This window comes from Quercus suber, unplaced genomic scaffold (assembly GCF_002906115.3).
Source record: "Quercus suber isolate HL8 unplaced genomic scaffold, Cork oak 2.0 scaffold_167A, whole genome shotgun sequence".
Lineage (NCBI taxonomy): Eukaryota > Viridiplantae > Streptophyta > Magnoliopsida > Fagales > Fagaceae > Quercus > Quercus suber.
In genome coordinates this window covers 268,459-292,630 of record NW_027071807.1, presented here as the reverse complement: position 1 = coordinate 292,630, position 24,172 = coordinate 268,459, and the positions used below count along the sequence as shown (strand labels likewise).

Below are 24,172 nucleotides of genomic sequence, written 5' to 3'. Positions count from 1 at the left end.
ATTAATATTTTTTCTTTAAACCAGTAATTTGGAAGAAAAAAAAAACCTCGTAACTTTGTAGTCTCAACAGACAGAGTGCCCGACAATAATATATAAAGATTTTCGGAAAAGAAAAACATCTCCCAAAGCATTGATGTTATGTGATGATACAATCACAATCATCATCATCATCCCTAGGAAGGCCGCCACCTCGACCTTTTGTGGGGGCCACACCTCCCCCACTTCCACACTCCCCCTCCACAGTACAACGTCATACAGTTCCGTCTCATTCTCTTTTATTTAAGACAAGCCACCCTCAACACTTTGGTCCACTACCACCAACACCAAAACCAAACTCGGTCCCCATATTTTCCTTCTATTTTTGCTCTTCTCTCTTCCAAATCCCTTTGCTTTTACCTTTCAAATCTCTTTCTCTCTCTCTCTCTGCTTTAAGAGCCCCATTTCTGATTTTTTTTTCTTCTCTTTGTTATCCACAAATGTTACCACCAAAGCATGGCCACAGATTCTTCAAATTCCGTATCCAAGCACTCCTTCAATCTTAATAAGCTCCCGAAACTGTCCCTCCTCACATCCCACAATTGCTTCTCACCCTCATTCTAATATTCCTAGCATCTTCTCTCTTAAAGTAAAAAAAACATATTCTTTCTGCTTATCTTTATTGGGTTAATCCGAATTAGTAAAATTCCTACCACTCCACCAACCTTTGCCAATAACATTTCACTCTCAAACTTTTGTCAAATCGTAAACCTCGTATTTTATTTCTTTTTACCTTAAAAAAAAAAAAACAAAACAAAAACACAGAGATAAATCTAAATGTTTGCTAAGAACTACGACTTCTCACGTGCGGTTGTGGAAATGGCATGGATCATGCTGAGGATTGACTACTCCAGGCTTTTCTGGCTCCTCTTCGGTGTTTTCTCCTACGAAAATCACGAGGGAAAGCCGCGGATTTAGAGCACGTTTTTTCAGTTTTTTTTATTTTTTATTACTACTTTGAATTTTAATTACTAGTTCCTTTTACTTACTTACCTAGCTAAAAGATTTTACGTAAGAATCTGAAATCCTTAACAGACTGGGAATTTGAATTGTCCCAACATCTCTCACCAAAAGTTCGGTTAGCTAGGTGGGCAGTTCTTGTCTCTCTTGGACGACGACAACAACAAGAAGGTTGGTGCTTTGGTCCTTGGGAGCTCAACATGTTCCGGACCCATATTGGAGAACGCACTAATGAGTCCAAATCGGAATATGGATACGTGGAAGCCGATCCCACCGGTCGATATGGCAGAGTAAGCTAAAGTTACAGCCTTTTTTTAATATCTCTTTGGATTATATTATATGATTCTCTTTTTTGATGAGTTATATATGATTCATTAGAATTGTTGATTTCTGTGTCTGTTGCCATATATAGTTTACAAATTTTAAAGAACGAACAACAAAACAAAACACGTCTTTCAACGCCATGTGCACAGCTTGTTATACTGATTATTGTTTTTTCTTTTGTCTGAAATTTTCTTGTTTTGCTTTTGGGGCAAACAAATAATTTCCTTTTTCTTTTTTTACTAAATGTTATTCAAGGATTTGCAGTGCTGGGAGCGTCTTAAGTCTAAAGCTTTTTTTTTTCCTGGTTTCGAACGAAAAACAAAAAAAAGCTTTTTTTTTTTTGGTTAGAAAAACAAAAAAAGAAAAAAAAGAAAAACAAAAAAGCTTTTCCATGGCGTAATTTGGTTCACAAATATAATATATTATCGTTGACAGTTGTTAATTTATTATTGGCAAAAGTATTATTAATTTGAAGCGTTCAACGTAACAGCTGAGAGTTCTACAATATATTACTCTTATGCATATGTCATGCCGATAATATACTGTACCTACTATATTATCGGGACTAGTTGCTTCTGGTGAAGCTTAATCACCGGGTAGATGATTATCTTAATTAGGAAATAGCAAGTTTCATTTATATGCTAGTTTGTTGTTGTCTGAGAAATATTCAGCGTAGTGTTTCCAATTACTAGTGATTTAGCGAATCTTAATGAAGGACCAATTGTTGTCTCGACTTTGTACATGAATGCAAAATGTTGATAAAATTGTTTTCATACACTGGAGTTTGGTAAGTGATTTTAACTTGGTGAAATGCTTGGACCGTGATTGTTTGTGGTGCTTAACATCACTCTGATAAGTTTTAGTAGTGAAATGATCAATAGATCTTATTATTAGCTCGTGTAAGAATTTTGTTAGGATTTTTCACTCATGGAAAAAAAATGTCATTTTTCTTCTGTGGGACTTGAGTATGATAATTTCATGCACTCTGAAACTACACCTTGAAATACCAAGACAATTATATATATAGTGACCAGGACACATGATCAAATATTTTCTTGTTTCCAATAGAAGGTATAGGAGAGTATTATCAAAGGAATAACAAGAAACTTGAACCGACAGAAGCCTTTGAATGGAAAACATAAAACAGGCAATGTATTCATGAATAGGCAGGTAACTTGAATGTGATTAAACATGACTCTTGTATCCAAGACCAATCCAGATCGGATGAAACTTGATGATGTCGATGACAATGGTTGTATACCGTTTCTCTTGCTTACTTATGCACACATTTATTATTTTGTAAGCCTTGCTTAATTATTTTGCTTGGAATGGTCAAGAAGAAGTGTCATATTCTATTGCAACATTACCTGATCTTCTTTTTTATTTTTATTTTTTTTCCTTTTAACTTTGTTGGTTGATTACTTGATCAATGGTAATACTGAATATTTTGACGTGATGATAGTATTCTCTTTGTGATTCCTAGTTTAATGAAGTTCTTGGAAAAGGAGCAATGAAGAAAGTGTACAAGGCCATCGATGAGGTCCTTGGGATTGAGGTGGCATGGAATCAAGTAAAACTGAATGAGGTGCTTCGCTCACCAGATGATTTGCAGCGGCTGTACTCAGAGGTTCACCTCCTCAGCACCCTTAATCATGACTCTATCATCAAATTCCATGCCTCCTGGATTGATGTTAATCGCAGGACCTTCAACTTCATTACCGAAATGTTTACTTCGGGGACGCTCAGAGAGTAATTTCTTTTCCAATTCTACTTTTGCCAAATGCACTAATCCCTTGATTTCCACTCTTAGAACTAGGCAAACTTGTTGCAGACAACATGTGAATAACAGCCTTCTTAATTAGGTGATCATAATTTTTGATTGTATGATATGTCAAAGAATTTAGTAGAGATACGTGGTATTTTGTGTTGGGGTCTGTGGTCGCCCAATCTAATGTTACAGCAAAAAAATATAGACAAAAAGAAAACTTGTTTAAAAAAATACCCTGTCTATGGCTTCTACATTCTACATTTTACATTTTTATAATCTTCATAAAAAAACTTACAGTGATGGAGTGATTTTTTTATATGCAAATAATTGGAATTGAAACTATCCACCATCATTTCACAATTAGAAAGAATATTCTGCGAATAATCTGAAAGAACAGGATCAGATAAGCTCTGTGGATATGCTAAGTAAGGAACCACACTTTTGGGTAGCTGTACTTTGTGTGAAATGTTATTCTCTAATTTGAATCATTATTTGCATAATATAACATACAACATCGTGGTGTGATACAGATACAGGAAGAAATATGAGAAAATACACACCCGGGCGATTAAGTGCTGGGCTCGCCAAATCTTAAGGGGTCTAGTTTATCTGCATGGCCATGACCCTCCGGTAATTCATAGAGACCTTAAGTGTGATAACATCTTTGTTAATGGTCATCTTGGACAAGTCAAGATTGGTGATCTAGGATTAGCAGCAATTCTTCATGGTTCCCAGTCAGCCCACAGTGTTATAGGTACTTATTTTTCTAGCATTAGCACATGAATCTTGTAGGTACTCATCTCATCTATTTATATCTAATTGAACTCTTCTCTAATGTGTTAGGTACCCCGGAGTTCATGGCACCTGAATTATATGAAGAAGATTACAATGAACTTGTTGATGTATATTCATTTGGCTTGTGTGTTTTGGAGATGCTTACATCCGAATACCCATATAGTGAATGTTCCAACCCTGCACAAATCTACAAGAAAGTGACATCGGTATGTTCAGCTTTGATGTTAAGTTTATAGATGTCTGTCAAACTAGTGTCTTAGCCAACCACTTTCTTTGTTCAGGGGAAGCTTCCAGGAGCATTCTACCGGATCGAAGACTTGGAAGCACAGAGATTTATTGGAAAATGCTTAGTAACTGCTTCAAAAAGATTATCAGCAAAAGAATTATTGCTTGACCCCTTTCTCGCATCTGATAAAGATGAACAGCTGCCCCTGAAAAAGCTTGGCAGCCAGAATCCTTTTTTAAGTCAAAGAGATATGGAGAAACTAAAGTTGAGTGATCCAACTAGGACGAAAATGGCAATCACAGGGAAGCTCAATCCTGATGATTCCATCTTTCTCAAAGTGCAGATTGCTGATAAGGATGGTACTACCTTTAGCTATTCCTTCACATGTTTCAAAGTAACCATTTCTATGGAAAGCCTTGTTCTGGAACACATCCAAGCATATTCTTGATTAATTTGAGTTCATATTTCATGAAACCAATGGGTCCAAAATTTGGCTAAAAGTTTCTGGACATACTGTAATTTTAATGACTGGCTACAGTTCCAACCCCAAGTAGTAAACTTTTTAACCGTCTTGTTGCAGGTTCTGCCAGAAACATATATTTCCCTTTTGATATTTTAACCGATACTCCAATTGATGTTGCAACGGAGATGGTGAAGGAGTTGGAGATCACTGATTGGGAACCATTTGAAATTGCGGATATGATTGAAGGAGAGATTTCTGCTTTAGTACCACATTGGAGAAAAAGGGACACGTCTCATCTTGAAACCCACCAGACATTTAACTACCAAGATGATCATGATGATGATGATGGGCCTCATCATTCCTTTCAGTCTTTCTCCTCCTGTTCATCATCCCAAGTATCAGCATCAGGCTTAATTAGGATTGATGAAACAGCAGACCACTATGATTGGCTCCAAGGTATTGCACTTTAGTTCTTTCAAATTTAATATGTTACTTTACATGCCCTTGTTGACTGATGCATACTAGAATTACAAACCACTACTCTAATAGAAAGCTTCTTAGACTATCACTTAGACATGGTCACTTAATCAAGGAAAGGGACATTATCTATCGAACAAATGTAACCACCCTCACATCCTAGAAGTCTAGAAAGTCTCTGTAACCGTTACACTATATATCCTCTCCTTAACCATGGCATAAAGGAGAGTGCTGAACCCGGTTGGTCACTGAACCCATGTGATGCAGTTATAACAAATATAGGTCAGTGTGTATAATTCCTCCAAGCCATTCTCAGGCTTTTGGGCCCAAACCCTATCCAACGTCAAATATTGGGCCATGAATGCTTGTGTAGGATATAATAACATGAAACATTGAGTTGGGTGAGTGAGGCTCAGGCTGGTCTGTCCAGTGGCAGGCCCTGCCCCCAACCTGATTTCACATACACATGATGTATGATGTTAATTTTCCTAGTGAAGTCCTAGAAAGTCTGGATGCATTTTCCTAGCTAAAGCTAGAAGGGTTCGGGAAAGTCTCAATTTTCGAAATTCCAAATCTCAATGTCAATTAGAAGCACTTGCTGCTGCAGATAATTTGCTTGATGATACCAGCTCTCAAAGCTCTTCACACTCAGGAACATATTCCAACTTATATTACTTATCTGGCGATGAGCATGAATCCAATACAAGTCCAACAAGGGGAGATCAACATAGCATCACAAAGACTCACAAGTGTACAAGGTTCTGTCCTGGGGAAGTCCATAACACGGGCCAGTCCATGGCTGGTAATTTCTGCAGGCAATGCACGGTTTTACGTGTATCACGTGGAGCTTCTAGTTCTAAAGAAAAGGTGGTGGTGGACAACTGCAGATTAATGAGAAACAGGTCTCTAGTAGATGTGCGTAGCCAATTACTTCACAGGTCATTGGTGGAGGAGGTGAACAAGCGCAGGTTATTCAAAACAGTTGGAGCCATGGAAAATATTGGGTTTCAAGCACCAATTGAGGTTTCTAAAAATGTGTCACGGCCATCTGGTGATGCTTTTTCAATGAGAAGTACCAAAAATGGCAGGAAGCAAGGACATCAAAGCAGAAGAAATTGAAAGTGCTTCAATGAGAAGAATGATAGATATGTTAAAAATGCAGGCACATACAAAATGCTTAGTTCAATGTAGAATGGCCCTCTGTGTATAAAGATAGTTTTGAAGTTGATTTCAAGACCCTTCTGTAATAAAAAAAGAGAGGGTAGGGGGTAGGCAATAGGCATCAATGTCAGCTGGTACGAGAATTGGGCAAATTCAAGGTGCTGTGTAGTAAAATTCTGGATAGAATTGTATGTAAATATGTCTACAAGGAGCGTGATGTTTGAGAATAAACGCCTGTTTGAAACTAAGGTTCTTATTTCTTGATTTGCATTCTCTTTTCTGCCTTATATGAAAGTAAAATGAAAAAACAAAAAAACAAAAGGGCAAAACAATACATTTCTTATGAAGAATTTTGCTAAGTCTCCTCTAGATGTAGGATATAAAGGAAATCACGAAATAGCTAGGTGGACTCAGAAACTTGGGAGCGGCTCCCTTGCTTTGTTCTATCCACATCCTTTGGGAGTTTTGTGGGTAAAAGACTAGGATCAAGCATTTTAGAAAACCCTCCCAAAATTATTTTGTTAATTCTAGGTTAATGGGCTGGGTAACGGTCCGGCCCAGCTAGCACCTATATACAGATAGAAAAACTAGCCACGCTGCCACGGTCTAACCCAATGGGGCTAATGGGTTACCTATGAGTATGATCCTCTCCTAATCAAACTTAACCATGTAACATTAAGGTGACTTGAATGGGGGAGTCTTTGATACTACCATGGTTAACACAAGAAGAAGTGGAAAAGCCTTAATGGAGCCCACTCATGATAGCATCACTCTATAACAAAGTCATTCCTTTGAAGGGGGATACACTGATAGCCAACCCATAACTATCAAACTCTTACTATCAATTAATACACTACTAAGAAAGAGAAAGTTAAGTTGAGGGAATGAAAATATGAAGAGGAAGACTAAAATAACATTAGTGAGAAAAGAACATATCAATTAAAGAAGTAACCAAAAGTACGACTTTTGATAGAATTGGATGACAAAAACTATTATATATGTTATTGATTTTACCTAATTTGTTGAGAATCCATAACTGACTCCAAAAAACATGGGATTATAACTTGTAATTATTTATCTATATTTTGTTTCATTAGTTTGAGCGCTTTGCATTTTATTTTAGTTTTATTAGGGTTGATGTAAGTGGTAATAAGTTATTTTGATGAGAACTTTGAAGGTGGATTGATGGGTGTTGCTAGGAAGAACGAGTGCAAATTGGCTAGCAATAGAGTTAGAGTAGTCTTGTGTTGGCAACTTGGAGTTTGGTTTAGAAGTGGAGAGATCAGGAAATGAAACAGTGTGTTAGGCATATTATGGCCCAAGTGGCCCATGTACTTGCAGACTTTACATTGAGTTCATTGTAACATAAGAGCTTAATTAATATCAAAATGTGGCAAAAAAAGAATAAAATAATAATAATAAAAGAGGTTTCTTAAAATTGAAAAAAAAAAAAAGGGGAATAGTTGTGAGAATATCCATAATTTAAAAAAAAAAAAATTCTTGTGGGAATAAAGAATTTCCTACCGTCTCTTCACCATGCTTAAAGTTGAGTTTATGAATTAGGAATTGAAAATTTGCTATCCTATTTCCTCTCATCTTGAAGTTGATTCCCAAGTATTTGCTGGGGCACTGCGGCAAATTAACTTGAAGATTCCTAGCAGTAGCTTCCTGGTTTCTTTTGGCATATTTGGAGAAAAAAAAAGATCATATTTACCCAAATTGATCTTCTGACTAGAGATATTTCAATAACAATCAAGGGTGTTTTGCAGTTTTTTTAAAGAGTACTTATCATTCCTAAAAAACTGCAAGAAATCATCAGCAAAAAACAAATGAGTGAAAAAAAGACCCCTGTTACCCACCCTTACCCCTTGAATTCTCTGTGAGCTTTCAACCTGTAACAAAGATATTGAAAGAATATTAGCACATATAAGGAAGAGATATGGGGATAAAGGGTAGGTTGAAAAGAAGTTATTAAATTTCCATTCACCAAAAGAGTATAGTTGACAGAGGTTACACATTCCATGATCCATTTAACCCATTTAGTGTCAAATTTCATAACTGTAAGCACTGCACTCAAAAAATTCCAATTCACTCTATCGTATGCTTTACTCATATCTATCTTCAAAGCTTTAAAACTGTATTTTCTACCTTTCTTCTTCCTAAGTGTGTCCATAATTTCATGAGCTAAGAGGATATTATCTGATATATTTTTACCCTTAATGAAAGCATTTTGATATGGGGATATGATGGAATCCATGAAGGATTTCAACCTATTAACCATAATCTTTGATATGACTTTGTAGAGCACATTACATAGGCTAATAGGCCTGAAATGTGACACCTCCTTAGGGAAGTTGATTTTGGGGATAAGGGTAATCAAGGTATGATTAAGAGCCCTACATAGGGAGCCTGAATGGAAGAAGGCTTGAACAGCATTTGTGACATCTGTTTTGACAGTATTCCAAAAGTGTTGGAAGAAGAAAGCAGGGATTCCATCAAGACCAGGGGCTTTATGGGAACCCAACTGGAACACAATGTCCTCTATCTCCTTATTTGAGATAGGTCTATTAAGACTGCAAATTTGTTGATCAAATAAGCTAGGGATTGGTAGACCTTGGAGATCTTGGATTATATCATTTGCACTTCTATTTTTGTTGCCTTCATAGCTCCTCCTGAAGTGATTAGAGAGAATAGATTCCATTTCCTCAAAATTGTCAGTAAGGTTGCCTTGCTCATCCCTAATCTGAAAAATTCTATTTTTTCCCCTCCTTTGTTTTACCACTGTCTGGAAGTATTTGGTGTTCCTATCCCCTTGCAAAATCCACTTGGTTCAAGGTTTTTGTGCCCACAATAATTCTTCCCTATTTAAAAGGTCTTCCAGCTCTTCCTTAATTACTCTTTCCCTCCTAGTGTCATCAGGAGTATTTATGGCATTTTAAGTCTGCTGCAACTGATTCTGCTTCCTCCAGATTTTAGTTTCTACTCTACCAAACACATTTCCATTCCATTCTAAAGCAACTCTCTTCACATTGCTAAGTTTATTTTTTAGCTATATAGCTCTGGACCCTTGTGTTTGAAGATCCCAGGCCTTATTGATCATGCCCTTGCAGTTAGGATGAGTGATCCACATGTACTCAAATTTGAAAGGTCTTCTCCTAAAAGGTAAGTGATATTCTAAGTCCAAAAGTATGGGGCCATGGTCAGATCTGATGATGGGGAGGTTCTTAAGGGAGTACAAAGGGTACCTATTGATCCATTCCACAATAAGCTTAAAGTTGTCCTTATCATTATCCACTTATCCATTATCCTTTCTTTTGAATTAAACGGGATTTAATTATGATTTATTTTGAAAAAACATTAAGGAAAATGACATTTTTACAATTGTGAATTAGGATAGAGTTGTATTATTGAGTATAGCATATGTTTGGTTTAGGAGGCGGTGCAACTTTGTTGTTGGCAGTTTTTTTTTTTTATTTTTGGTGAAATTTTGTCAATTTCTCTATTAATTTATTCAAAATTTTTGGCCTTAGAGTTTCCTTCATTAATTAGTGGGATGGCTTCTTATTATCATGTAAACCTTCATGTTCATTCTTTTTCATGCTTCTGCTCATCATTCAATTATCACACACAATCAGACAACAACTTTAACACATTGTAGTTCATAGTAGAGTAGATTTGCTTATTGCCAAGGGGAAATGGGTTTGGTTATTGTAATTTGTGTTGGATATATTTCAACAATTTACTTTTGTGATAAAGAAAAAGGAACAACATACTGATTTATATATAAGCAATGACACAAATAAATGTGATAGACAAAAGTAATAAATAGATATTGTATATATAAGAAGAAATCTGGAAATAATTAAAAACTCACATACCAAATGCGTGAAGGATGAATAATTCAGATCAAGTCTTGTGTTTGACACAATCTCCTCAAAGCAGATTTCATTCCTCACACAATTTGTAGTGTTTTGAGACTCACAAATGTCTGCCTCCTAAGATAAAATGATCTACAACATGGAGAAGAAGCACACAAGGTCTATGCTTTGCGAATTACACTTTGCCTCTTTCTCTCTCTTTGACTCAAATGAATGCACAAAATATTCTCTCTAGGAGAGTTTCTTAAAAGTTGTTTTTTTTTATGAATGAAGGATTATAAATATATACGTTACTGAACAAATACGTTGTTTCAGAAATAACTGTTGTATAAAGACTTATTAACTCAAAATATAAAACAATAAAATATTATTATTAATTGGATAAGATGGCCTAGTCCACACAATATTCCTAAACCTCAACCCAATGTCCAATCCAAGACTCATATTTTCTATCATTTCCTATATAGAACTCAAGGATTCTCACCATTTTAATATTATGTTCAAGTGGATAGATTAGAAGTCAATTTCTTATTCACTCTATAATATTTATCTATCAATTTGTTCTAAAAAAAGGGGGTCATGTAGGTTGAGTTGTTGACGGTGGTTTGAACCCAACTGAACAAGGGTAAATTATTAATCTTTCCTTCCCCCATTAATTTTCCTCATTTTTGTCCCCATTCAGGACCGATAAAGAAATGTGGGCCTGGGGTTAAAATTCAAATTCCCTCCTATAACACTTTGAAAAATAAAGCATCTTTGCCCTTTTTTTTTCCCCTCATTTTTCATCACCGGTAATAACCGACACCACAGATAACATATGACTAGTACGTCTATGTTCCGAGATTGAGACTACTCTAGAGTATGACAATAATTTTAATTTCTCTGTATACCTCTTCCAACATGTCAGCTTTACTGGACATGGTTTAGGTGCTCATCTGCCACGAATTTTCATAGGGTTGGGGGGACGGGGGACTCATGCATATGTATAGATATATAGAGGCTGTCTGGGCGTGCAAAGGTAAATGAAATTTTATCCATAGGCTTTCAATTATTGAAGATGCACATTGCTTATTAGAATATCCATTTTCAGGAAAGTTCCTTGGCAACAAAGCAGCTGGCGTTGCCAATTGTAGGCATGCAACGACTCGTGTGTATCTCGTTCATATTACTACATTAACATGCATCCAAACTTGTATTATATATGTAGCCAGAAATTCTGGAATGCACATGCATCTGGTCTTTTATTATGAGTAGATTGATCGTGTCAGCTTCTGGTTCATGCATGGGGGACCTTTTCCTGCTTTCGTTTATATTTATTCATTTACTCTCGTACCATTCTAGCCTGCCTGATCAGTTGTAAAGGCATATCCCAATTAGCAAAAGTAAATAAACGTTGTAAAGGTATCGAATTTCACCCATTTGGTCTGATCTATATGTTTATAAACGCTGCATTAACTTCTAATCATGGGCTACAAGCTGGAGATTAATCGGTAACAATGAATTAAAGAAGTGCAATGCTGCAATCTCTGGTAATTGAGATACAGTACTAAACAGTGAACACTGGATATTTGTGTGCCATTTTTATTATGATCCATTGTTTGTTATAAAGTTTTACAGTGGATCTTTTTACCAGAATTATGATGTTCAATCTTTTCTTGTAAAGAATAATTTGCTGAGGCCGGTTCAAAGTCTCTAACAAGTTGGTCCGACACCTAGTTTTTCCATGTCGCTTTAATCCACAGGAGCAGGGGCGGAGCCAGAAATTTTTGTTTGGGGGGCCAAATTGCAACTCTAATATATTTATCAAGACAACCCCCACATACATATATACACATAGTTTTTTATTATATACACACACTTTCTTATTTGATAACTTATATATATACACACACCAAACAACAACAAAAAGAGTTTAGTAATTTCAATTAAAATTATTTATGGTGGTGACCTTTCATAAAATAAAATTCATTTTTACTAATTTTATAGTGAAATTCTTAAAAAGTTTCATTTTTTATACAAATTATCAAATTGTATACTAAAGTAAGTAAAAAATCTTTTAATTGAATTAATGAAATTTTCAAAAACATGAATGATCCAAAACTTGGAAGAATAAGTTAGACTTCAAACATATTTGAAGCTATTTTGCTCTAATCCATTATGTAGTAACTAAAGATACATTTCATGTGTAGTTTTGGTGACATTATTTTTTTAACGAGTCAATGACTTGTTAATTGCCACATAACTGGTTGAAAAAGATATAGATTCAAATATGTTTGGTGCCAAATTTTATCAAATATTTAACAGATATAAGAACATATTTTACAATAAAAAATATAATTGTGAAAAATAATGTTATGTTTCTATAATTATTAGACCAATTTTTTTTTTTAAGAGCATCATTGGACTAAATCAAATATTTAGAGGAGCCAACTCTTATTTTTGTAGACTAAATTTTGAAAACATTAAAATAATTATATATATATATATTAAAAAATTTCAAAATTTGGCCCCCCACCCTTACACATAGCTACGCCCCTGCACAGGAGGACAAACTTGGACATGAAAGTCACTACCAGATATGTGAGAGTAACAAGTCTCGAGGGGAAATTCTCTCTATGAAAAGATACTCATCAAATATATGCAATGATTCACGCCTAAGGTTCCCAAAAGAACATAATGGATAATATAGTTGGCTAAATGGATGGATTTCTTTCCTCAATTTTGAGGTGGCCCTCCTTTGATCGTTTCCTTGGTCCTGGTATGTGAATAATGTGATGACTTTGGTGGTCCTTGAAAAAGGAGCTAACTGAATTCTTTCCCATGTGAAGATTACTTGTTACCATCCTTTACAGAGTTTCATTACCCACGTCATGTCCCCTAGCCATAACAGTTCAATCTCTCTCTTTTGGAAATATTTTCAAATGGAGTTGACAAAATTTGTTTGGCTCTGTAGAAAATGATTATGTGATTAATGTTTCATCAATTTTCACTGCTCATATAGAAACGTATCGCTCAAAGAAATTTAACGGCAAACTGATTAGGGGCAAGTAAGCTAGATGATGGACAAGGAAACCGCGGCTTTCTTGCAAATCCATTTGCCGTGGGAGTCCAGCTTACTCATAAGCATGGCAAGCTTTCTTTTATTTTCCTCTGTTATTACAATGGGCAAAGTTAATTACACATTCACTTTTGTAAGGTTGAATTTAATCAACTATCTTGTTGACTTTATTCCGTGCCAATTTACTTGTAATTCAGTACTTAGAAACCTTATATTTAAGTGAGAATCATGTAAGAGTAATGTGTAAGAGAGTGTAAAGAAATGCACAAGAATGTGCAGTGAAGTAGGGATTCGTGATTGGATCTCGCAACTGGCAAGTCGCCAGATGATGCACACTAGTGAAGCATGCAAAGAAGCTAAATCGTCATGCCAATTGTAGCACTACAGGACAAAAAGTCCAGACTGGCCATTCAATTAGCTCGCGGCTTAAACTTGTGACTCAGTCAAGTTGCTAGCTAGCTCTGTTTTGGAAAAACTGACTCTTCGCATTCCTTTCTCACCCTAGTATAAATATCTCTTATACCCACGAAATGTAGAAAACTTCCAGAGATAATTTTGAGAGAGAAACCCTAGAGAAAAAAAAGATTAGTTCATCCACAATCTTTACATAGAGACTCTTCAAATTCCTCTACTCCCACCCTCTCCATTGATACATCCTTGAGAGGTTCATTACTCAAATCATTTTCTCACTATACCTACATCTGTGAGAAGGCTTTTTGGTGCTTTGGGAATTAGTTAGGAAGGGACCAATGGTTATTGGTTGATGCTATGGGCTATAGCGGAATTAGGTAAGCTAGAAAAGACAAAAATTCGGTGTAACCTTGTTGGAGCAAGAAGTTTGGAGGGCTTAGGTACACTAGATAGATTAGGCTTGGAGGGTCTATTACTGTTCATGTATCCAAACTACATTTTCTAGTGGATTATTGGCCATTTGGAGGGCGGCGGATAGGTTTTTCTCCGAGAGCTTTGGTTTTCTCTTTGATAACACATCGTTGTATTGTCCTTGTGTTTGCATCTCTCTTCCCTTAATATTTGCCATTTAATTTCTGTTGTGGATGTGATTTTAATTGGTGTAGATTGTTTATCAATTTTGTTATTTGCTTATGTTCATTTTCCGCACATATATTGTTTGACATTAAGCTTGAATTGATAATTTTGTAATTGGGGGTCTAAACGTTTATAGTGTTTTATACGCTATTTGAACTTTCAACTTTGACACCGTCTGTGTACACGCAAAAATCAATTAATTTGTGTATGAACGTGTTTTTTGCGTGTGCCCAGAGGTGTGTGCGCAACAAGTTTTAGCCTATTACAATTATCAAAATTCAAAAAGAGCATATATGGATTTTTGCCTTTAGGAAAATAACTACAAAGAGTTTTATGATATGCACCTTAATTAAACTTTTTGTACCCCAATATAGTAGACCACTATACCCTAGAATACCTTAAATTCATAAGGTGTAGATTTGAAAATACAAATCTTTTGTCTCACCCACCCAAAGGGGCAAGATTTTCATCCAAATGGTGGGTTGAAGGAAATTTCCTACCCAAATGTGTTTTATTGTATGCTCTACCTCTACCAATTTCAGCATATTATGTGTCTGAATTTTTTTTTTTTTTTTTTTTTTTTTTTTATAACTTCTATTACTTTATAAGGAAAGAAAAGTGTGATAAGATGCGGTTGATATGGAACATAAAATGAAACATTTAGGGTGGGATAAACAAATTTTATTTGAGATTTTGAATCCACCATGAAACGAAAGGAAACAAAACATTGAAATTTTTGTTGGTAGTGAATGGACGTGATGATTTTCGTTTTGCAATGTGGCCATTGTTTTAGTGGTATTAGAAAACTTAGCTAGTTTTCAAGTAAAAATTCTACTTAACAGATTCTAATTAATATCATACTATATAATAAAACATTCTTAAAAAATACTAAAAAATAAGGAAATAAAAACATATATTAATTTCTAAAAGTTACAAAATAATAAATAAATTCTTCCAATAATCATATGCTTACATCATTTTGATCTTGATTCATTTTGTTTAAGAGAGTTAACTAATTGCAGTCATATTCACGATGATTATAGCTAATAGGCCAAGAAAATTATGCATTCATATTCACATTGGAAGTCTAAATGGAGAATTATTTGGACAACACTGACAAACTTGTAACATAATTTAGCATTTTCATCATCATCATCATCATCACCAGCTCTTCAATTTTCTTTTCTTTTAGCTCTAATTTTTCTTTGAATGTTATTTGCACACCTCCTATATATAAATCTTGTGTGCTCCTCTCATCTATAAAATTGATTTTGAATTAAGATAACATTAACATGTGAGAATTAAATGCAACATTAACAATGCAAATAAGAAAGGATAAACAGTTTTCTCAAAAAGAAAAAGAAAAAGAAAGGATAAACAGATTTACACATAATGTGTACCAATAATACTATCTAAAGTAGCCAAGAACTGTTCTAAATAATAAAAATAATAATATTAGGAGTAATAGCTAAGAACCTTATAACTCAACTAGTTAGTAACTCTTAGTATTTCTAACAAAGATATTTTCAAAGTTCAAATCCCTCTATCCCAAATACAATCTAAAGTAAATTGAATGATAACTTTGTTTGGGAACTAAACCTACTTACTTCTCATTGCTAATGCTTAATGCTACATGCTCATCAAACGTCTTCATCTACCAGAAATTAGTATATCTTGGATACTATAAGCTTTTTTTTTTTTTTTTTTTGAAAGATAATTATAATATATTGCTAACCTACAGTTCGAACTTTTTCTTCTCAATCTCTCAAGCACTTTATGCATGAGAAGATGCCAATTTAACTACAAGACTTTTGGCTTGATACAATATGCTAGTTGTTAAGAATTACAATAATTTTCATCTTAGGAAGGAACGAATGGGTGGTCCTCTGTTAACAAAAGTTGGAATGAGAAGAATCTACGCCTATTATGATTTACTCTACATTGAAAGTAGCGTCGGTGGTCCTTTACTATACAATGGCTTCAATAGATTGGAAATATGTTATCCTAGGTTTACAACGGGATATATGGTCTGACCCTATGCTACATATATATATATATATATATATGGAATGTGGATTTGGCTTTTCATTTTGTAGTGCCTTTAAATAGTAAATCTTCAACTTTAGAGTAAATTGGAAATCTAGAAACTGCATTAATAATCAGGCTAAGCTACCATTTTTTATTTTTCTTTTTGTATTTTTCGTTATCAACTTGAAATCCACTTGATTATAAAATTTAAGATGGAAAAAAGAAAAAAAAAGAGATTATTTTCTTTTCTGTTTTTTATTTTTCGTTTTTGTTTTTGTATCTCAAAATTCTTTGAATTCGAGTAGAGCTGCCAACTCATTGGGTTTGGTCAGATTAATTTCAAATCGGACCTATTTCTTTTTTAGAGGGAAGAAATCGAACCTAAAAAGGGAACCTAAACTAAAAATGCAAATCGGCTTAATGCATTATCATGTCGGACGCGGGATGGCAACTTGGCATTAAATTCGCTTGTGCCCTCCTTAACAAATTGAGCCGGTGCTATTGACTATTATTTATTAGCAGTAGATAATAAGTAATAAAGGACCCAAAAAGAAAGGGGAAAAAAATTTAATGTAAATCACATTAACTACGTTTGGAACTCACTCAACTAGACTTTTCCCTTTTTTTTTATTATTATTATTTTGCTCAAATATATATAGCTAAAAGTTCAAACCATACCTTTTCCCTCCACTATTTGTCTTTGTGTTTTACTTTATGTTTCACTAATCAAAATTTACTATATACTATTTGACTTTCTTTATAAAATAACCAAAATTTAAAAAAAAAAAAAATCATACATTTAACATACCATAATTGATGGAATATAAGATATGGAACACATGATTTATATTCTTAAACAACACCCCCCCACCCCCCCCCTCCCCCCTAGAAAATTATCTGCCTATCGTTTTATTTTTTTTTAATAATAATTCAATAGTTATAAGTATAGCAATGAATCTTATTAAAAAAAAAAAAAACAACGAAAATGAAAATGGGGTTGGATTTGAGAGAAAGTTAATTACTGAGTTGAAAACCTCTTGAGGAAATAGCCAAACATGTAAGCTTAATTTAGAATTTTTTTTTTTTTTTTTTTAATGATAAATTGTTACCATAGGTGGGGAGGAGATTTGAATCTTAGTGCTATTCATAGAGTAGATCACATAATGCCACTTAATTATATATTGTTACCATAGGTGGGGAGGGAGATTTGAATCTTAATGCTATTCATAGAGTAGATCACATAATTCCACTTAATTATAAATAAGGCTCTTCACTAATTTAGACCTTAATTGATATAGAGGTCAAAAATATTTTTTGGATGAATATAATCCTTATAGTCTTGCATTCAAATCCGTTCTCTACACGAAGGAACATGTTTTTTGTTTTGTTTGTTTTGTAGAGTAAATGATAATAAAAGAATAAGTGCCAAACCCAAGTGAAGGAATATATGCTAAGAGCATTGTAGCTAAATTGCTTGACACCTCTTGTTGTCTCCATTGGGGTTTAATTCCCCCATTCCCGACTATAACTATTGAATTACCCAAAAAAAAAAAAAGAGAAAAGAAAAAGAAAAAAAGAAGAAGTGAAGGAATATGTTATCACTTATCCGCACATAACATTAATGGTAAAATATTTGATAAAAGTTCTTTCAACGTGTATATCACCCAATAATTTCTTGGTTTGGATTTATTTCCAGAGTCAAATCCTGTGATTTCAATGAGGATATTGTTTTTGTAACTTTGTTCATTGTTTCTAGAAGCATGAGCAGTCTTCGAACCATGAGCACCAATCATAAGATTAATTATTTGGAGTAATCAAAGGATTGAAAGCAACTAATTATATTGATGTGAAAATCAAAATCAAATTATATATGTGATAAATTTATCATTGACCTATTTTTCAAATTTTGTATTTCATATTATAAATATGGGTTAGCATGGCGGGCCATCGATCATTGGACCTACTATATATTAATCGTCTAAATGTTCAAAATCAATCTCACCCTAATATCCGATGGTTAGTTTAATTTTGGACAAGTGTTTGATTTCAACATGTATACCCCAAAATGGGAAGAAACTGATCCACGAACTCAGAGCCTGAAGAAAATAATTATCAAACACAATACAATACAAACACACGTTAATCACAAAAATCAACACCCAATTACAATATAATACATTTTCTTCAAAAAACAAAATTATAGTATAATACAAATGGAGGAGGAACAGCAAGGAGGAGGAGTTGTGGACGGAGTGTTAGAGAATGAAAAATTTGAAGGAGATGAGGATAAAATACTTATCTCCAATAAAAGAAAAGTGTAAAACTGTATGGGTTTAAACTTCGGTTGGGTTGACCCACTTGGATACACAAGTTATTTTATTTGAAATATAAGACTAGTGACCTATTAGTTCGAACTGAGTTGATTGAGTGGTTGAGTTTTCTGAATCTATGGTCACCCCTACTATTAAGCATCGATTGAGTGAAAAGTTTGTAGCCAGTTGAATTTTAATGTTGTGAACGTAGATCTTATTAACTGAACCGCTTTAATCACTTCCTTTCTATATAGTAGATCAATTGGACCTTACTTGACTCTCATTACTCCCATAATTTTCCCTTTGTTTGGTAATTTTTAATACAATCACATTAACAATCAACTTTTGTTATCCAACTCCCCTCGGTAAAAAATAAATAAATAAAAATAAAATTATCCAACTCCTTTTTTTTCTTTCTATTTTTCAACCGGAAATATTATTGCCTCTTTCCTTTTTTTATTTTTTTTTACAAAATAGAAATTCTATTATAGTCTAATTTAAGTATATATGTGTGTAGAACTATTTCCTGGAGACTTAAACTTTGGCCATTGCCCTCCACACCTCACAAGCACTTATACTTGTGAAGTGACGATTGCATTAAAGGTGTGCGGTAGGTAAATATTGATAAGTTTACTAATGCAGTTATTGCATGCGTTCAACACCTTGCTTCACAGGATTTCATCATGTGAATATCATGGTACATGACATCTTCATATGCAATGGCGGAGGGAATGGGGGCTAGGGGGGCATGGCTCACTTGGCTTTTCAAATCCCTTCCCTCCCCCTCTATATAACTAATAATTTTTTTTTTTTTAAATTTATGTAAATTGTATAGAATGGCCCTTGATATTATATATATATATATAGAGAGAGAGAGAGAGAGAGAGAGAGAGAGAGAGAGAGAGAGAGAGAGAGATATATATATATAAATTTTTACACACACAAACACCCCGTTAAAGTATCAATGTCTCATTAAGAAATGATATGTTTACAACATTTTTACAATAAATCCTAAGTGGCAAGTTGTTACTGGTTGTTATTGTTGAGACAAAAAAGTAATCTTAGTGTTAGTTTCAAATTTGAACCAATAACAACTAACCACCTATGATTTGTTATAAAATTGTTGTAGACGTAGTATCTCTCATGTCTCATTTCATCTTCTAATATTCATTTTTTGTTTTTGTAACATGTAACTCATTAATTTCATTACATAAATGCATGACTTTTTTCCTTTTTTACATTATCATTAGAAGAAAGTGTGCTATCATTTTGGGTTTTACAAAATTGAAAAAGTTACTAACTTTTTTGATAGCATTTTCAATTCCCCATAAAATGTTTCCAAAAAAGAATGATTAATGTATGCTACATTAACTAGACCCTATGATTTTTATGGTTAAAAATTTGGGAAATGTTCTATTTTCTTGATACATAAGGACAAATCTCATTTAGATTCGTTAATTTATATTAACTTCTTTTTTCTCAGGGAAACACATTTGATACCTGTCTCCAAATCTCTTGTTTGCCTAGATGTTTTCATCAAAAATTACTACATACCTCAGTTCATGTAAATATTGCTTCAATACTTCAATTAGTGATGTCTCTTTCATTATGCCAATTTCTCTAGGAGCAAACTCCTCTTGATTTGGAGAATTGTTTATCATATCCTTAAAGCTCTCCATCTTGTATGATTGAGACACAGTGATCCAAGCATGGCTATCAAAGTGTGTGGTCACCTTCTCATTGTTGTATACTTTCTTGACAAGAGTAGTCTTGCCAAGGCCAATACCGGCCACCGAAATCAACAAACGTTTAGATGGTCCTTCTACTAGCCTCTTTATATTTAGCTTTGGGATACTCAACGCCTACAACCTCAGCTTCCTCAAGGATAGGGATGTCCACTCGAGAGTCATGCCATGTAACACTTCTAGTATCACTAGTAGATATCCTTTGCTCTATAGTATTGAAGCCATATTTTTTACCACTCTTTCTAATATCGTCTAGTATCTTTGTTGATAACCTTGGAATTTAGAGGCTATCACATGTTGTGGTTTCAGGTTCATGTTAACATGAGAACCTTTGCAAGAAATAAAAGCTTCGCCTTCGCTTGTGAGGTTGTTTTGCAAAATGAAGTATGTATTCATCGATAACATCTTCTATGTGATAAGCTTCTTCCTCTGTTTTACTCATGTTTTAGCAACATTACTCATATCATCCTTTTTAGCCCTTGTATCAGCATCCTTGAGGAAAGACTAAATCATCTCCATTTCACATCTGATGCTTGTAACTTCTTCATGGATACCCATAAGCAATTGTGCCTCTTGGATTAGCAATGAGGCCAAATGTTGTATAACTAAGTGCCCGTTTGTTTGAGCGTTTGAAGCCAAAAGTTGGCTTTTCAAAAAAGTCAGACCAAAAACGCGTTTAGTAAGTGATGAAGTATGGGACCAACTGGTTGAACACTTCGGCTTCGGTGGACCCAAACACTAGCGGAGGCGGACAACAGAGAGAAGCAATCAAAGGGTGACGGTGTGAGCCGGCCAAACCCCTCCGATGATGAAGTTAGTTTTTCTTTTAATGGAGTTCTAACTTTTCTCAACGGAAAATTCCAGGAAATTTTCTCATACCTTTGCGTGGTGAAGACCGGGCTTTATATAGGGTACCCTAGGGCGGTTACTAGTTTAGTAACTCCCCCAGTATTTTCGGAATTCGGACATAACTTTCTCAACGGCTATGAAAAGTCATAACGCGTCATTGGAAGTTACATGTAATAGAGGGATTCGTGGCGATGAACGCGGGTTGATGAACCGTTACAAGGTTCGCCAAGTATTCGTGTAGTCGTCCATTGCGATCTGCGCATGAACAATTCTTGTCGTGTCGTGTGGTCGTTCCCAGCACCTTGTGCATGGACGACTCTTTTGACTTCATTCCCTGGATCTGATCAATTGTCCAACATTCCAAGGACATGGTACCTGGACGAATTGGAGACGGCCTAATGGTCTGATGTCTGGCTAGCTGCAACTCTCTGGACGACCATTCTGGACGAACCAGAGATGTGATTTTTTGGTTACATTCAGTTGCCCCTAGTCCAGAGCGTCGTCCAGGACATTATGGGGATTTTATCCATTTACGTGGCCACGTGTCACGGTTTAAATTCGTTGAGCAATTAAATCGATTGCATTTCCCCACACGATTGCCACGTGTATTTTCCTAGTGAGTGGTGTCGCTTCGCTGACCCAGTTGGGCCCTATAAATTGGCACATTCTCTTTCTGCCCTCACCTTTCTCATAAACTTCCTTCCGCTATCTCGTCCAAGAATATCGTCTAGCGTCTCGTCTAGTTCTTCAGGTACTTCCTCTTCCTTTTAGGTTTCGTCTTGCCCTTTTCTTTAGTTATGTCTTCGTCCAGTAGTAAGAAAGAAATAGATGAGTATCAGGACGTTTCGTCTGGAAGCTATGAGAGTGGTGAAAGTAGTACTAGTTTAAGTAATAGTTCCTCAGACGAGCAGTATTCGTCTGGAGTGCCTGGCATTTCCTTAGAAGAATTTCAGGAAATGCAACGTAGGATGACCTCTGGGACTCGGGGCTAGCTCGTCCAGAGTACCACCGCCCTCCTCAGGACGAGGAGGAGGAAAACCATTATACAAGCTTGCACCTGAGGTACCATCACCTTGGACGCACCTAAGTTGAAAACATTAGTAGATAGATACCAAAATTCCTACCGAGTTTAAACCTCGTCTACCTAGGGAAGGGAATGGTGCTGTTCACCTTCTTCTGGTTGGGGGTTTACTCGTCTTATCTCTTAGCTGGTCTAAGGTTTCCCCTTAATTTCCTTTTGTAGAGGTCTTTCATAGGTTAGGTATTGGCCCCAATCAACTTAATCCCAATGGTTGGAGAGGACGATAATCGCCATGCAAGTGTTATGGCGTGAGGCACTGGAAGGGGACGTCCTATAACAGTGGACGAGTTTCTCTATTGTTTATAAGCCCTCAGAAATCAAACAGTCAGCTGGTTTTTACCAGTTCTCGTCCAGAGGCTCTCCTTATAGTTTAATAAAGGGCCGTAGCTCGTCTGATAGGCTCTGGAAACAAGAATTTTTTATCATTCTGGTAACTGGGCTGGGGACCCAACAGATGTTAGTAATGCCCCTTCTCCTTTTACCAGCCCCATAGGTCGCCTTCTTCCTGAGGGTATGTTCTCTTTCCATATGATTCACTTTGCTAATATTACCATCTTTCTTCGTCTAACCAATTTTCTTTGTTGGTGCAGCTGTTACTCCATCCACGTTTAAATAAAACTTTCTTAGAACGAATTGATCGTGTACGTGCCTTCCCTAGAAGGCCTTCCACGATTTAGTCACTCTTAGCAGTTTAGCCACGTGGGGCCTTGGTCCAGAACCAACTGCTGAGAATTTAGGCACGAGGAAACCACACGTAAGAGTAAGTATCGTCTAGCTTCTATTCTCATATTCATTATTTACATTGTTTATTTTTTATTAANGGGCTATCAAGGAAGTGTTTTATCCCTAGTGGTTGGCCAATACGGTTGTGGTGAAAAAGAAAGTTGAGAAGTGGCGTGTATATGTAGACTTCACAGACCTTAATAAGGCTTGCCCCAAAGACCTTTTCCCCATGCCTCGGATAGATCAGTTGGTGGATATGACAGTAGGCCATCCTCGGATGAGCTTCCTTGATGCCTTTCAGGGCTATCATCAAATTCCACTGGCATTGGACGATCAGGAAAAGACAACTTTTGACACTCCCACTGGAAACTATCACTACAAAGTAATGCCCTTTGGCTTGAAGAATGCAGGGTCTACTTATTAATGGATGATGACGAAAATGTTCGAGCCGCAGTTGGGCAAGAGCATAAAAGTCTATATTGATGATATGGTTGTGAAGAGTAAGGTAGTGTCCGAGCATGTAGGAGACCTCACAAGCATTTTTGAGATTCTGAGGAAGCGTAAGTTGTGACTAAACGCATCCAAATGTTCTTTTGGGGTAGGCTGAGGAAAGTTTTTGGGCTACATGGTGACTCACCTAGGAATTGTGATGAACCCCGATCAGATTAAAGCCATAAATAGCTTGCAACCACCTCGGAATCCTAAAAAGGTCCAGAAATTGACTGGGATGACTGCTGCTTTGAATAGGTTCATATCCAGGTCAACAGATAGGTGCAAATCTTGCTTCCTTTTGCTGCATAAATGGAAAGGATTTGAATAGATCGAGGAGTGTGCCGTGGCATTTCAACAGCTTAAAGAGTATCTATCTCGGCCACATATTATGTCTAGTCCTGAGGAGGATGAGGTCCTTTTTGCCTACTTGGCGATAGCCACTTATGCGATAAGTTTTGTTCTGATACGAGTAGATAGCGGCATACAACGACCAGTCTATTATGTGAGCCAGTCGCTTCATGAAGCTGAAGTGCATTATTTACTATTAGAGAAGGCCATCTTGGCAGTGGTGCATGCTACGAGGAAACTTCCCCATTATTTCCAAGCGCACACTGTGGTCATCCTAACTCAATTTCCGCTCAAGTCAATACTTTGGAGTGCAGATTACACCAGAAGGATTGCCAAGTGGGGCACAATTCCAGGGGCTTTCGATATCAAGTATATGCCTCGTACCTTTGTGAAGGGTCAGA

At 35.7% G+C, this 24,172-nt stretch overlaps 1 protein-coding gene across 2 annotated transcripts; it reads left to right on the top strand.

The window, feature by feature from the left end:
* The first annotated feature begins 292 nt into the window (after positions 1-292).
* Positions 293-6,458, top strand: LOC112024191 (probable serine/threonine-protein kinase WNK4). Of its 2 annotated transcripts, none has more exons than XM_024056838.2 (7): positions 293-1,286; positions 2,804-3,069; positions 3,619-3,842; positions 3,932-4,089; positions 4,165-4,468; positions 4,690-5,028; positions 5,702-6,458. In XM_024056838.2, the coding sequence occupies exons 1-7, from the start codon at positions 1,197-1,199 to the stop codon at positions 6,166-6,168; spliced, it is 1,848 nt and encodes a 615-aa protein (XP_023912606.2). In that variant the 5' UTR covers positions 293-1,196; the 3' UTR covers positions 6,169-6,458. The 2 variants fall into 2 exon arrangements, with proteins under 2 accessions (XP_023912606.2, XP_023912605.2); XM_024056837.2 differs by having other exon boundaries at positions 5,657-6,458.
* Positions 6,459-24,172: the final 17,714 nt, after the last annotated feature.